This window comes from Cebus imitator, unplaced genomic scaffold (assembly GCF_001604975.1).
Source record: "Cebus imitator isolate Cc_AM_T3 unplaced genomic scaffold, Cebus_imitator-1.0 Scaffold55, whole genome shotgun sequence".
NCBI lineage: Eukaryota > Metazoa > Chordata > Mammalia > Primates > Cebidae > Cebus > Cebus imitator.
This window is the reverse complement of record NW_016107370.1, coordinates 2,419,151-2,433,207: the sequence shown is the minus strand read 5'-3', so window position 1 is coordinate 2,433,207 and position 14,057 is coordinate 2,419,151. Positions and strand designations below refer to the sequence as shown.

Sequence of the window (14,057 nt, the reverse complement as noted above, 5' to 3'; positions counted from 1 at the left end):
TAAGCTAACATATGTAGAAGGCTTAGTACCGTTACTGACACACAGAAAGCACTCAGTAAATGTTTGCCAGTTTTTTTTTGGTTTTGTTTTTGTTTTTGTTTTTTGAGACGGAGTTTCACTCATGTTACCCAGGCTGGAGTGCAATGGCGCGATCTCGGCTCACCGCAACCTCCACCTCCTGGGTTCAGGCAATTCTCCTGCCTCAGCCTCCTAAGTAGCTGGGATTATAGCTGGGATTACAGGCACGCGCCACCATGCCCAGCTAATTTTTTGTATTTTTAGTAGAGACGGGGTTTCACCATGTTGACCAGGATGGTCTCGATCTCTTGACCTCGTGATCCACCCACCTCGGCCTCCCAAAGTGCTGGGATTACAGGCTTGAGCCACCGCGCCCGGCCGATGTTTGCCAGTTTTATTAACATTAATGATTGTTTAACACATACTTAAAGATTCTTTACTCTGTTCAAGGCATAGAGCTGGTTGCCACAGCAATGAGAGAACCGAATAAAATGATTTAATCCTTTGTGTTTAAAACCCTAGAGAGCCCAGGGCAATGACCCACATATACTATACAGTGGATAAATGTTTGTTACTGCTGTTCCTGAGATAGCAGCATTTAAATTACATCTCTAGACTGGCAGGTGGAAAGCCTTAAATCCATACTCAACTTGAAGGTTTTATTTGAGCACTAGAAAGAGATTTAACAGTAATGGTCCATGAGTCTGGAGATGGAAAACTGGGAAGTCAATGAAAAATAAGTTTAAGTAATGTGGGTGTTCAGTCCCTAGAGCTAGTGTGATGTTCCTGTAGCCTACATGAACAGAGCTGATGAAATAAAGAGCCATGGTAAAAACAATATAAATCATACTACTGATTATTGGACTTGAAAAACTCATCATGATACATGTTAGAAAAACAAAACTCCGAATGACCATGAATATTTTGACACTGTTTTTTTCCTAAGTAGGAAGGAGGAGTCCCCTTTAAAATACAGAATGTATTTATTGAGTGGAAGACTGATTCTATCTCAAATGTCCAGGTTCTACGGACGCCTGGGTCCACAGCACATTGTCTCTCTCACCAAAACCAAACCAAACTGTTTCATTTGAATGCATTATTGCCATGGTTTCAAAATTTGGAAAGCTCTTGGAATTAAAATTTGAGATGTAAAGGATGGCTGACAGATCCACAGAAACCCTCTTTCCGACACCAGCTCATAAATCCTAAGGCATCCCGCAAGCCCGTGGGTGCCGGTTCCTAGTTTGAAATGCTCTAACACGGGTTGGTGGAGCTCCCTGGGCTGAGACCATAAGCATTCGGGATTGTGCCACTGAAAACTTGATGTCACATCAAAAGGAACGCCTGTCTTCTAATACTGAAAAGATTTTTTACAGGCTGGGCCCACAGATCTTAGGGCTCGCCAGTTCCTGCTCCCAGGTATTCTAAGAAGCATTAGAAAGCTCCCTGCAGGTAGGGACCACTGCGCCTCCCGCGCCGCGGGAAGGGAAGGTTGGAGTCCTTTCCCCGCCCCCGGAGGGGGTAGGCGGGGCTTGAGGGCTGCACCGCCGCCAGACCCGCCCCCTGCGCGTGTCGCTGCTCACGGCTCCTCCCAGCCCGGCCGCCGCGCGGAGGGCGGAGGCCGGGGGCGGGGCTCACCCTTTGCCTCTGGGGTCCCCCGGGCTCCACCAATCAGCGAGCGCCCTGTTGGCCATCCACAGCCATCCGCGCTCCTCCCTCTCCCGCCCTCCTTCGCGTCCCAGAATCCAAGATGGCGGGGTCCAGGCGGAGGGGTCTCCAGGCCAGAGTTCGGCCGCTGTTCTGCGCGTTGCTGCTGTCACTCAGTCGCTTCGTTGGGGGCGACGGCGTGGGAGGAGACCCCACTGCCGCCGGCGCCGCTGGCACCCCGGCCACGCTACCACATCGCCGTTTCGAGTACAAATACAGCTTCAAGGGGCCGCACCTGGTGCAGAGCGACGGGACCGTGCCCTTCTGGGCCCACGCGGGGAGTAAGCCCGGGCAGAGGGCTGGGGACGGGTTCCTCCCCGCCTTCCGCCGCCCATTCACCTTTCATCTGCGGCTACCCTGGTGTGCTGAGGTCCACTTCCAGCTGCTGCACACCATATGCGCTGTGGAGGGAACCCTCTTGGCAGCCCCTCCTGCGGATCCTTCCTGGATTGCACGGTTCCCTCAGCTTTTGCCCGAGTCTTCCCCTCACCCATTCTGTTCTCTCACCCGCCTGCTGTCTTCCCTTCTTTGATCACGTTGGTACCTTCCATTTGATCTAGAGGTGTTTTGTTACCTCCTGCGCGTCCTAGCACTCAAACTTGCTTCTAGGTATCATGTTTCATCCTAACGCTACGTCTTTAGAAGCGTCCCCTACTCCCAGCCATCCCAGCCTGAGACGTGTTTTAGAAGCCCCCTTCCTTTCCGGCTTCCCCCGCGACCCCTGCATTCTTTTCTTCAGTGTTAGCAATGGTTAGTGCTTCATTTGAACCCGATGCCCACTGATGTCTCCAGAGATGGCATATATTGGTATTAGAGTAATTTTTAAGTTCGTATGTCAGACGACACTCTTATACTGTTGGAACTACACTTACATTTTCCTCTCTGACTTGGTGAGGTCTTTGATCTTTTCTCTTGTAGTAACATTATGTAACTTAGGTGAAGGCATATATTTTGGGGGATTGTTTCTGAACCTGAGACTAAGAATAGCATTACATTTTTAGACCTTTAAAACAATTGGAAACATTGACATAACCTCGGCTTCATATTTTATTCACTCTCTGTGTTTGGCACTGTTATAGATAAGAGAGTCTTGCTAGAGCATTTACTTACGTGAAAGAAAACATATCTGCACTTTTTAGTGCTGATGTGTCACTGCTGACTAAGGAGTCAAGCGTAGCACTTGGCATGACGTAAGCTTTGTTCAATGACCATCAGATATGCCCTTTGAACAAGTGGCAAATGCCTTAATAGGAGGTGAGGAGCTCTGGCAGTTTGAATTCTGTCTTTATGTGTGATTAAGCAATCTTTTATGTAAGGTTTTTATACATCATTTTAAATTGTCCTGTGCTTGAAACAAAATGATTCATTTCTAGAAAGCAATTACTGAATAGGAAGCACTCTTTTAGGAAGAGCTGTTTTTCTCAAATTAATCTGTAATTCAAAGGTCTAGATTTCAATTTGACTTAATGACCAAGCAATTAAGTAGTTGAAGTAGAGTGCAGTTATTTTGTTACTCATCAGTCATTTATTATGTGCCCATGCAACAAGGGTGTATTACTGGGCCTTTGTTATCAAAGTAACTCTGTTCTTGATTCAGAAGGTGATGCAAACGATGTCAAACACAAGTTTTTGGAGTTTTCGTTTCTATTTTTGGAATGAGGATGAATTATTCAGTAGTGGTGATGGATTTGTTCAGTTTTTCACTTCTACACCTCTCTATTGTCTGCCCGGTCTTCTCTTTTCTGTTTTTCTCACATTCGCATACACTACATCAGCCAGTTAGGAATGTTAATCAACTAGTCAAATCAGTTACCTTGACTTCCTTTACAGAGCCATAGCCAACTAATCTAGTCTGCTAGAGAAATGTCAGGATAATGTACCTTAGTAAATTAAAGCTGTGTTACTATAATGAATTTGAAGCAAAGTTATTAGTCTTTTTGCTGTGATTTATCTGGCTGCTTGCTCTGGGAATCCCTGCTATGGACATCTCTTGCTTTCATTGTCACTGTAGTTTTTACATAAGCCTCACTGTAACTACATTGATCATTTTTTCCTTTTCATTTTGTCCTGCAATTCATTACTTTGAAAAACTTAAAATACAGAAATTTAAGATCTAGTGTAAACACAGCCCTTTACCTTCAACCCCAAATTGAGACCAAATCTATAGTGTTTCTCTTTCTTAACTCTAATGTTCCGTTAGTACCCATCTTTAGGTCCCTAAGGGCAAAAAATGGCAATTTGTAACCTTTTATAGCTCTCAAAACTCTTTCACTTTCTTTCTCTGTATTGATCCTTAGTAGACAAGGCAGGTGTTATCGGTTTTATAGATGAAAAACTGATGTTCAGAAAGGTTAAGGTTTTTGAAAAAGGATACATAACTAGTGTCAGTGAAATTGAACTCAAATCTGGGTCTTCTGATTCTGTGTCCACTCTCTTTCCATGATGCCCCCCACCCCCATCCTTTGAATGTTTGAAAGTAGCAGTGACAAACAGTGACTGATCCTACTAAAATATCTCAGCTTTCCTTGTTGTCGATTTTTTTTCTACCTGTGAAGTGATACTACAGTTACAGTTGTATTTCCCAGCATGGGTGTCAGAACTAGTTAATATCTGAGAGCTAGAATTGTTCACTTTTTAAGTTTGATAGGCCTTTAATAATTACCTAGTCTAATACTAGGAGAAATAGCTAACATTTATTGAAACATTTAAAGCAACTTATATAGGCACTTAAATACCTATGAGGCTGTTGGAGAAATGGAGTAACTTGCCTGCAGATCAAACAGCTAGTAAGTAGTAGAGCTGGGGCTTGCACCTGGCCTGGAGTTGCAAGCCACCGTTTTGAGGATCACTATTTTCTCTGAGAATCTGCTGAAGAATTGCTTATTGAAGTTCAGTTGACCCTCTCCATGGCAGAATGTATATAAGTACAATATTTTGCATATAACTTTTAGGGTGTTTATGGAAGCGATCCTTCATTTTACAGGTGAACATATGGTGAACCCAAGAGAGTAAGAGAATTATTTGCTCAAAGTCACACAGCTGAACTGAGACTAGGAACAAGTCTCTTGATTCCTAGTGGTATGTTCTTTTCACACTGTTTGAGCTTTCTAACCTTGTAAACTGGCAAAATACATTGCAGTTTTTTTTTAAGTGCAAATTTTTAAGGTTTTTAAAAAGAATATTGTGAGAATCAGATAGTTTGCCTTAAAGTCATAATTCCCTTTCTCTTGCCCACTGTCCCTGGAATTTTTAGTGTATGAATGTAGCTTTATTTATTTTTTTATTTGATAAGGGACGTGTTAGCCCTAAACTTTTAAAGTTGAAACTGTCAACATGAAATTTTTTCCTAATAATTATTGTACAGGTTACTAAGTCTCTGTAGGTGTATTTAGCAGTTTGGAAATGATTCATTGAGTTTTACCCAATTATAACTTAAAGCTTTTCTTCCCTGATTTCTGTTCCAGATGCTATTCCAAGTTCAGATCAAATTCGAGTAGCACCATCTTTAAAAAGCCAAAGAGGCTCAGTGTGGACAAAGACAAAAGCAGCCTTTGAGAACTGGGAAGTTGAGGTGACATTTCGAGTGACTGGAAGAGGTCGAATTGGAGCTGATGGGCTAGTATGATCATTTCTTTAACCTAGAAAATATATGTAAATACATATATACCACTAGCCTCTAACTGTTCCCTATTATATATTTTCAGGCAATTTGGTATGCAGAAAATCAAGGCTTGGAGGGCCCTGTGTTTGGATCAGCTGATATGTGGAATGGTGTTGGAATATTTTTTGATTCTTTTGACAATGATGGAAAGGTATATTTATTGTCAGGACTGTTACTCACCTTAATATATCTACTAGCAGAGTTAGGCTGTGAGAAATATAGCTTATTTAATACTTTCATCAGTTCGATAGTACAGAACTCTCCAAGCTATATGATAAATATGTTAATTAGTCTTTATATAGCTGGAATTTGTCAGTTTAATTTACATGTACATGATTTTTTATACATCAACTTGAGGCCATAGTGGAGTCCTGACTCTCAGAGTTTTGCATTGACTTCTGCTCCCATGGCCCTACTTAATGGATAAACACGAATCTGTAGATGTAGGTGTAAAAGCAGTAGTGTTTAGAAGGCTCTTAACAGTTTGCTTACATAAGAACATCCAAGTGCATGACTATTGCTAGCTCACATATTCATATCTGGTCAAATGTTAATCATTCTTTTCGATTGGGCCAATTTTTTGATGATCTCTCCTGAAACAGTTAAAATAAAAATGTACTTACGTATTGGAAACATTAGCTTGTGGCTTAGCAGCCTTAAGGTTGATGATCTTCTCATCAGCTGGTTGTTTCTCTATTAATTTTCAGGGGTTATTATTAGCAGTTTAAAGGAGAACTTTAATAATTCCTTGAGTGCAAAGGCCAGGTTGTTAAAAGATTTAGAGTCCTAGAATCTTAGATATGTGAGACACTTCATAGTACATCAAGAATGATGTAGAATTCTTTGATTAAAGACATTTTCAAAATTATGTTTTCTTTATTTTTAGAAAAATAATCCTGCTATAGTAATTATAGGCAACAATGGACAAATCCATTATGACCATCAAAAGTAAGTGTGTATTTTTTACATTACTCTTGATTTCAGCTTCTCTTTGGAATCCTTATGAAATATATTGTTTCAAATCTGAACACTTTCCAAATGAAAATAAATATATTATTCTTGAGACATATTTTGTAACTTGGTAGAAAGGTTTTATTTTATTTGGTTCTGTTCAAAACTTCCATCTGTGGACCATCTCAGATTCAAACGGAGTACGTTTTTATTTAACCTCAGATTATTTAATATTGTAGTTTTGAAAGTATATAGATTGTTCCTGGCTCTCAGTGATAACACTAATCATGCATTTTTACCCTCATTAAAAGGGATCTTTAAAAAATAAAGTTGAGCCTTGACAAACCTGATGATAAAGTAATTTATGCCATCTTATTTAACTTCATTATTGCATTATTTAATGTACTCAGTGGTCTGCAGAGATTCTGTGTGTTCATTACAGTTAACTCTCTGTATTCTTGGGTTCCATATCTGTGGATTCAACCAACTGCGGATCAAAAATAATACAAATTATTTTGTATACACAACAATAATGTAAATTTAAAAATACAGTGTGACAATTACAGAGCACTTATATTAGGTATGATAAGTAGTCTAGAGATGATTTAAGGTATACACGAGGATGTGCATATGTTATATGCAAATACTATGCCATTTTATATAAGGGACTTCAGCATCTGAGGATTTTGGTGTCTGCAGGGGTCCTGGAACCAATGCCCTGTGGATGCTGAAGGATGACTGTATATTTATAATGTGTATAAATTAGGTACGTACATTTTTTATTTTCACGTTTGTTGTGGAGGAAACAGCTTTCAGCAAGTAAACTGTAAAAAAAATGACTTTTTCATATGCCTATTTACTGTTTTCTGCCTTAGTGAGTTTCAGCCCTGGTAATTCATCGTAACTTCTATGGAGCTATTTAAAATGGAGGTGCCTAGGACCCTCCTTTTGATCCTGCTTCAGTTGATTTGGGGTGGAATCTATGTGTTAAAAGCTCAGTGAGTGATTCATGTTCTGCCCTAGGGTAGAGATCCACCACCTTAGTCTCATGTAGTATTTTGAGTAAATAACATAAAATATCTCAGGACTTTGTCATAACTTAATATTATTTTAATCTTCCTGAATTTTTAAATATTGAAAAGCTGAGTGTCTTGTTTTTTTTCCTTTCTCTTTTACTGTAGTGATGGTGCTAGTCAAGCTTTAGCAAGTTGCCAGAGGGACTTTCGTAATAAACCCTATCCTGTCCGGGCAAAGATTATCTATTACCAGAAGACATTAACAGTAAGTAACATTTATTTAGAGAGAACCAAATAAACAATGTTCTAGTATGACTTCTCATTTTGAATTTTTGATAGAAATTAAATGCACTTAAATTTGGATATTGCTTACATACTCATCACTGTTACCCTAAGAACAAGAAGTGGCTTCAAACCTCAGTGTAAGCGGTCGTCTCTTGTAAACCCCTGATGGTAGGTTTCCATTTAGTCAGTAAATGTTTAAGCACCCTACTGTATGTCACGTTATAATCTCCAAGCCTTTAGGATACAAATATGAGTAAGACAGACAGACTTTCTCGCCAAAGAGCTTATAGCCTAACACAGGACATACATATGTAGCATTCCTATGCTGTGTGATAAATGCAATGGTGCAGATACTATTAAGTGATCCTGGGATTCGAATCCTGTAACTGGGCCGGGTACGGTGGCCCACACCTGTAATCCCAGAACTTTGGGAGGCCGAGGCCGGCAAATCATGATGTCAGAAGTTCGAGACCAGTCGGGACAATATGGTGAAACCCATCTCTACTAAAAATATGAAAATTAGCTGGATGCGGTGGCATGCACCTGTAGTCCCAGCTACTTGGGATGCTGAGGCAGAAGAACCACTTGAACCTGGGAGGCAAAGGTTGCAGTGAGCCGAGATCACGCCACTGCACTCCAGCCTGGATGACAGAGCGAGACTGCATCTCAAAAAAAAAAATTTTTTTTCTGTGACTGCCAGGTGCGGGTGGGGAAGGGCAGGAACAGTTTCTCAGAGTTGAGCCAGGCCTTACAGGGAGATCAGGAAGTTCTGGGTAGGTGGAAGAGAATGTGTGTGCACTCGAGTCAGTGTACTCCAACTGCAGGCATGGAGACTTGAGAGAATGTGAAATATTTTGGCAAGGCATGTAGTTTGTTATGGCTGGGAGACAGAACAGATCAGTGAGCAGTGAGATTGAAAGGCTGGCAGTAACAGGCCTTGCACAGCTTCCTGTAGTTTATCCTATAAGGAACTTTTAAAAAAGTTTAAAGAGTTTTAAGCAGGAAGTGAAATGATCAGATTTGCAATTTAGAAACATGATTTAGGTCCCAGTATTCTTAGTACCAGTTTTCTTGGGATTGGGAGTGAACACAGTTGTTGAGTCAAGGATAGTTCCTGAATTGGACAGCTAATTGGTACTGTTTAGCAAAGAAGCAGCACATTTGTGTTTTATCTGTTTGGGGGAAGAATGGGAAATCAGAGGGTTGGTAATGAGTTTAGTTGTAGGTTAATTGATGTTAGAGTAATATATAGGTGAATATCTCCAGCTGGCAGTTATGATAACTTAGATATTGTAAACTTTGCTTTTTAAAGATGCCGTCAGTACCTGGTTATATAATACTTAAAAGTAAAAAAACAGAGTGTATGAATTTTTCTTTCACCTAAATCATGAGGTAGCCTTACACTCCTGAGTCTAAAAACCTGAGAAAGGTAGTTCTTTGGAAAGCTATATAGGCTCAGTCTTCATTCCAAGCTAATTTAGAGATCTTAGAATAGAGCAAGTGACCGTGTCTATTATGATTAACTTGGGTTTGAATTCCGCTGTAATTATCAGTCGTCCTGTAGTTTCATTAGAGTCATCAGTAAGTTTTGCTTACCTGCTTGTGGCAAAGCCCAGACATCAAGTATGGTGGGTGCAGACTGTGAGCCCTGCCAGAACTCCGAAACAATAGCCCTGCAAAATGTACTCCCCTAAAAGATTTCCACAATTGGATGAGATTGGGCACTACTGTGCATATTAGGACATTAAAGATTTCTTCGTGAAGGATCCTTTATAAAGAAGGGATAAATAAACCTTTATTAAACCTCACATTTCCCAGGCTGACTTAACCATGGAATTCTTACTCACCTAATGTCTGTGAGTGATCATGGAGCTAGTGTTTTCAGGTAGACGCTTTAGAGAGACTTGCTGGACACGTGACTGCTACTTATGGTTCTTGCCTCTGTGTATATTTGCTCAGTCTGGTAATAATTCCTTTTCTTTCTTTCTTTCTTTTTTTTTTTTTTGAGACGGAGTTTCACTCTTGTTACCCAGGCTGGAGTGCAATGGCGAGGTCTCGACCCACCGCAACCTCCGCCTCCTGGGTTCAGGCAATTCTCCTGCCCCAACTTCCTGAGTAGCTGGGATTGCAGGCACGTGCCACCATGCCCAGCTAATGTTTTGTATTTTTAGTAGAGACGGGGTTTCACCATGTTGATCAGGATGATCTCGATCTCTTGACCTCATGATCCACCTGCCTCGGCCTCCCAAAGTGCTGGGATTACAGGCTTGAGCCACTGCGCCCGGCAGATTCCTTTTCTTTCTACTTGGTAAAGCCATACTCAGCTTTGAGCGCACAAATTCAGATTCCTTTTCCATGGGATTTCCTAGACAGCTCATAATCATCTGTCTCTCCTAAACGCTTAGAGCATTTTTTTTTCTCTAATACTTATTTGGCCTTGAGATATGTTGTGTTGATTTGATTATTAACTCTGTCTTTGTATGTCTCTTATCAATAAGATTGTGAACTTCTCATGACAGACATTATATTTCTCCTAGTTCCTAATATCGTGCCCATGTTAAGAACTCAGGAAGTATTTATTTAATTAGTGCTTACACCCTAGCTTATCTCAGTTATTTCCACACTGGAGGGAAAAACAAAGTAAGAGGAGGTTGGAAGTAACAAGTGCTGTTGGTGGAGGAAGCACAGTCAAAGCAGGAGATCTTAAATATTGCAAGTGTAGTCTTTAACACTCGGTTGAAACCATGAGGTGAATAAGGAAGGTTATTGAAGATCTCATAAAGAAGCATTCATTGGCGGACAGTTTGTACATAGGCTTTTCAGTTAGAGTCCTTCCTAACATTCCTGCTAACTCAGGACAATGAACTGTGTTACGTCTCTTAAAACCAATTAGAACTAGACAATGAAGACTCCTGATGGATTTTCAGTTTATTAGAATTCAAGGAAGCAAATACTGAACAATTGGAGGATTTTAGTATTGGAATTTGAATGTAGTAACTTACAGTCTTTTTAAGACTCGAAGGCAAATAACTTCTTGGTTGTTAATTCTAATTTAAAAGGCTCTGTGGAGGAGGACCAGTGGTAAATGATGTAAAATGAAATAGGAATATTGCTAATCAGAGGAAAGAAGTATTATGAGCCAAATGATAAATGATTTCAAATGATAGTTATTTTAAACTAATTTTTAGTTCACATGTTTCCATCCTGCAGTATATAGAGAGTAACTCTTCATATTGGCAGATATTTTATTCTCTTGCTGAAAAAAATTTGGACAGAATACTATAACATTTTGCCTATGTGACTGAATCTTAAATCTCTGACAAAACTTTGACTCTAGAAGTAATGACACAAGTGCCCTTACTGGGTGCCTTGGGCCCACTCCTTTTGCCTCCACCCTGAATCTCAGTGACTGTTGTTTAGGGTGGGACTCATGAGAGGGTTATTGAAAGTGAAACGTGTTAGAGAGGCTGAACCATGGCTTGACTGGGATAATGTGAAAAGCATTCATGTGCCAGGTGGATTCCTGTGCTTGCTTAGGATTCTAAGATCCTGCTAAGAAATTTAGGGTCATTCCTTCAAATACACGTTCTGCAGGGTAGAAACATACATCTTTTTAGTGTTTTCCTTCTCTGCCTTGTCAGTATGACTTGTGTCACTTTTGCTCTCTGCTAACCTGTGACAGTCTACCTCACTAATTAAAAGGAGCTCACTACTTGTTGAAACAATCTATTTAATTCTCAACCAGCTGCAGATAGAATTGTAAATTTAACCTCTTGGTTTTAGCTGTCACTGGGATCTGAGAACAAGTCTGATCCCTCTATTGCATGAACCATTCCAAGAGAGTAATGGTGGTTCCCTAGGTCTTCTTGAGAGAAGGTGAACCATATTCTGTTTTACTAAGATTTTCATAGAAAGTTATCAGAGTTTTCTCTTTTTACACTTTTGACACATAGCGGGGCAAAATTCATTTTTTCAAGTAAAATATCATATTGTATAATGACACCAAGAAAGAAACGTTATTTAAAATTACCCTTTATAATAGTGTAACAAAATTGAATAGTATGTCATAAAACTGATCAATTGAAATTTACTTTCTAATGTCTTTTGTAAAAGCTTTAGCTATGATATGTCTTTCTAGGTAATGATCAATAATGGCTTTACACCCGATAAAAATGATTATGAATTTTGTGCCAAAGTGGAAAATATGATTATCCCTGCACAAGGGCATTTTGGAATATCTGCTGCAACTGGAGGTCTTGCAGGTAAATCTTGCATTGTGATAATATTAAAAGTTTATGAATTGTGTTTTATTGAGAATAGTATCTTGGGATATGTAGATTTGTTTATACTTCTAACTTTTTAAGACTAGTTGGAACCTTCCCATTGCCTGCTGTGCCAGTCTTTTGGTCTGTTGACATTGGTAATTTTCTATTTATCTTGTTCTGTAACTGTACAGTTAACTGGGGCTATATACAGTGTATAAAATAAAGCATCAGTTTGGGTGCTATTTTATGGTGAAGGAGACATTTAAAGTAGAGGCTGTCAAAGTCAGCAGGCTTAAATAAAGGCTGCAGAACAAACCACATGACACTTAACTAAAATAGCAATCTTGGCTAGTCACTTCCACAAAAAGGTTAATTGCCAAATGTTTTAGGATCATCATCGTTGTCATATCACATATAAATGAATTTGGCAACCTAAGGAAAGGTTATTCGGTGACTAAACTTTAAACAAAAATATAGTTACCATTTTTTTCCCATATAAGGTGATAAATTATCATTCAGTATCAATGCCATTTTATGTTTATGTGATACATTGTAGTTTCAAATGTTTTCAAATATGTGGCTTATTCCTGACAACCCAGAGAGGAAGGGAGGAAGATCATATTTTTAGAAGAACTTGCCAAGTTTTTGGGTGAAATAAATTTCTGGAGATTGTATGGCCACTTAATGGTCAGCCCCAGGCAGGACTTTATGTGGATTTCTGATTCCAGATTCAGTACCCTATTATACAACATAATTTCTTAAGTTACTTAATCTATACTGCAGTATTATATTTTTCTTTTTAATCTGTCTACATCTCTAGACCTCTATGCAAACAGTACAAAGCATAAAGATTGCTATATACTTGAAATTAATTGCTCTTGATTTGTGAATGTGACTATCCAGGATTGGTATTTTAGTTAAGGGTTAGGAGGTTTGATCAGCTGAGCCGGAGCTTTTGGCTTACACAACTTGAATTTGATTTTCGAATATGATTTTAGGTAAAATAAAATTATTAATATTCTCCATGTAAGAGAAACAAATAAGAAAGTAAGACAAAAGGTATTATGTACTATAAGAAAGGTTCAGAGACATAGAGGTACCAGAAGTATTTGGAGACCAGGATTTTGTCTCATTTGTCTGGTACATTGTCCATGAAGGGGATTTGTGGGAAATCATGGAGGATCTTGGTACCAGAATAAGGAGTTTGGACTTCTTTCGACCCTTCATTTGTTTGTTGATTTCTTATCAGACGTTTATTAAACATTTATTTCATGTTAAACACTGCTAAATGTTCTGATTTAGGGTTTAAGAAAGTAACGTTTAGATTATTTCTAATATAAATCAGGTGAATTTTTGTCTCTTCGCTCACAAAGTTCCATTGCCTTTACCAAATTAGAGCTAATTTTTGTTAATTTCCTCACTGATTATTGTTATTTAAAGCAATAAACACTGATAAAGTTCATTTACAATGATAAAAGCTATCTCCTATGGAACTTTTTTAGACTTTTTTTTTTTGATTTGTAGATGACCATGATGTGCTTTCCTTTCTGACTTTCCAGTTGACTGAACCTGGAAAAGAGCCGGTAATTTTACATTTACATTTACATTTTTTTCAAAAAGTTTATCGGTTTAGTGTATTTGCCTCTTAGATGAATGTTTGGGAAGACTAACTTAGGTTTGGGACTTGTTTCTGCCAGTTACTGCTATACGGTCTTGTGCAAGTTACTCAACCTCTGTAACGCTTCGTTTCTTAGTTGGTAAAACAGAGATGTTTGTACTGGCCACCTCATGATATTGAAGGATTAAGACAGTGCACTTATAGCAGGGGCTCAGTAAATGGTAGTAGTTAATTATTAGAGCCAAGAGCAGGCTAGGTGTGGTGGCTCACACCTGTAATCCCAGCACTTTGGGAGGCCAAGGTGGGCGGATCACCTGAGGTCAGGAGTTTGAGACCAGCCTGGCCAACACAATGAAATCCCATCTCTACTAAAAATACAAAAATTAGCCAGGCCTGGTAACGCGCACCTGTAGTCCCAGCACTCCGGTGGCTGAGGCAGGAGAATTGCTTCAACCTGGGAGGGAGAGCGTGCAGTGAGCCGAGGTCAAGACACTGCACTTCAGCCTGGGCGACAGAGTGAGATTCTATCTCAAAAA

At 39.5% G+C, this 14,057-nt stretch overlaps 1 protein-coding gene across 1 annotated transcript in view; it reads left to right on the top strand.

The window, feature by feature from the left end:
* Positions 1 to 1,730: 1,730 nt before the first annotated feature.
* LMAN1 (lectin, mannose binding 1) overlaps positions 1,731 to 14,057 on the top strand; it is a 29,181-nt gene continuing 16,854 nt past the window's right edge. Inside the window, exons 1-7 of the mRNA XM_017528841.2 lie at positions 1,731 to 2,006; positions 5,190 to 5,344; positions 5,430 to 5,537; positions 6,273 to 6,334; positions 7,519 to 7,618; positions 11,777 to 11,900; positions 13,428 to 13,486. Of these exons, the coding sequence (XP_017384330.1) occupies positions 1,769 to 2,006; positions 5,190 to 5,344; positions 5,430 to 5,537; positions 6,273 to 6,334; positions 7,519 to 7,618; positions 11,777 to 11,900; positions 13,428 to 13,486 (846 nt within the window). The 5' untranslated portion in view covers positions 1,731 to 1,768. The remainder of the gene's footprint in view (positions 2,007 to 5,189; positions 5,345 to 5,429; positions 5,538 to 6,272; positions 6,335 to 7,518; positions 7,619 to 11,776; positions 11,901 to 13,427; positions 13,487 to 14,057) is intronic.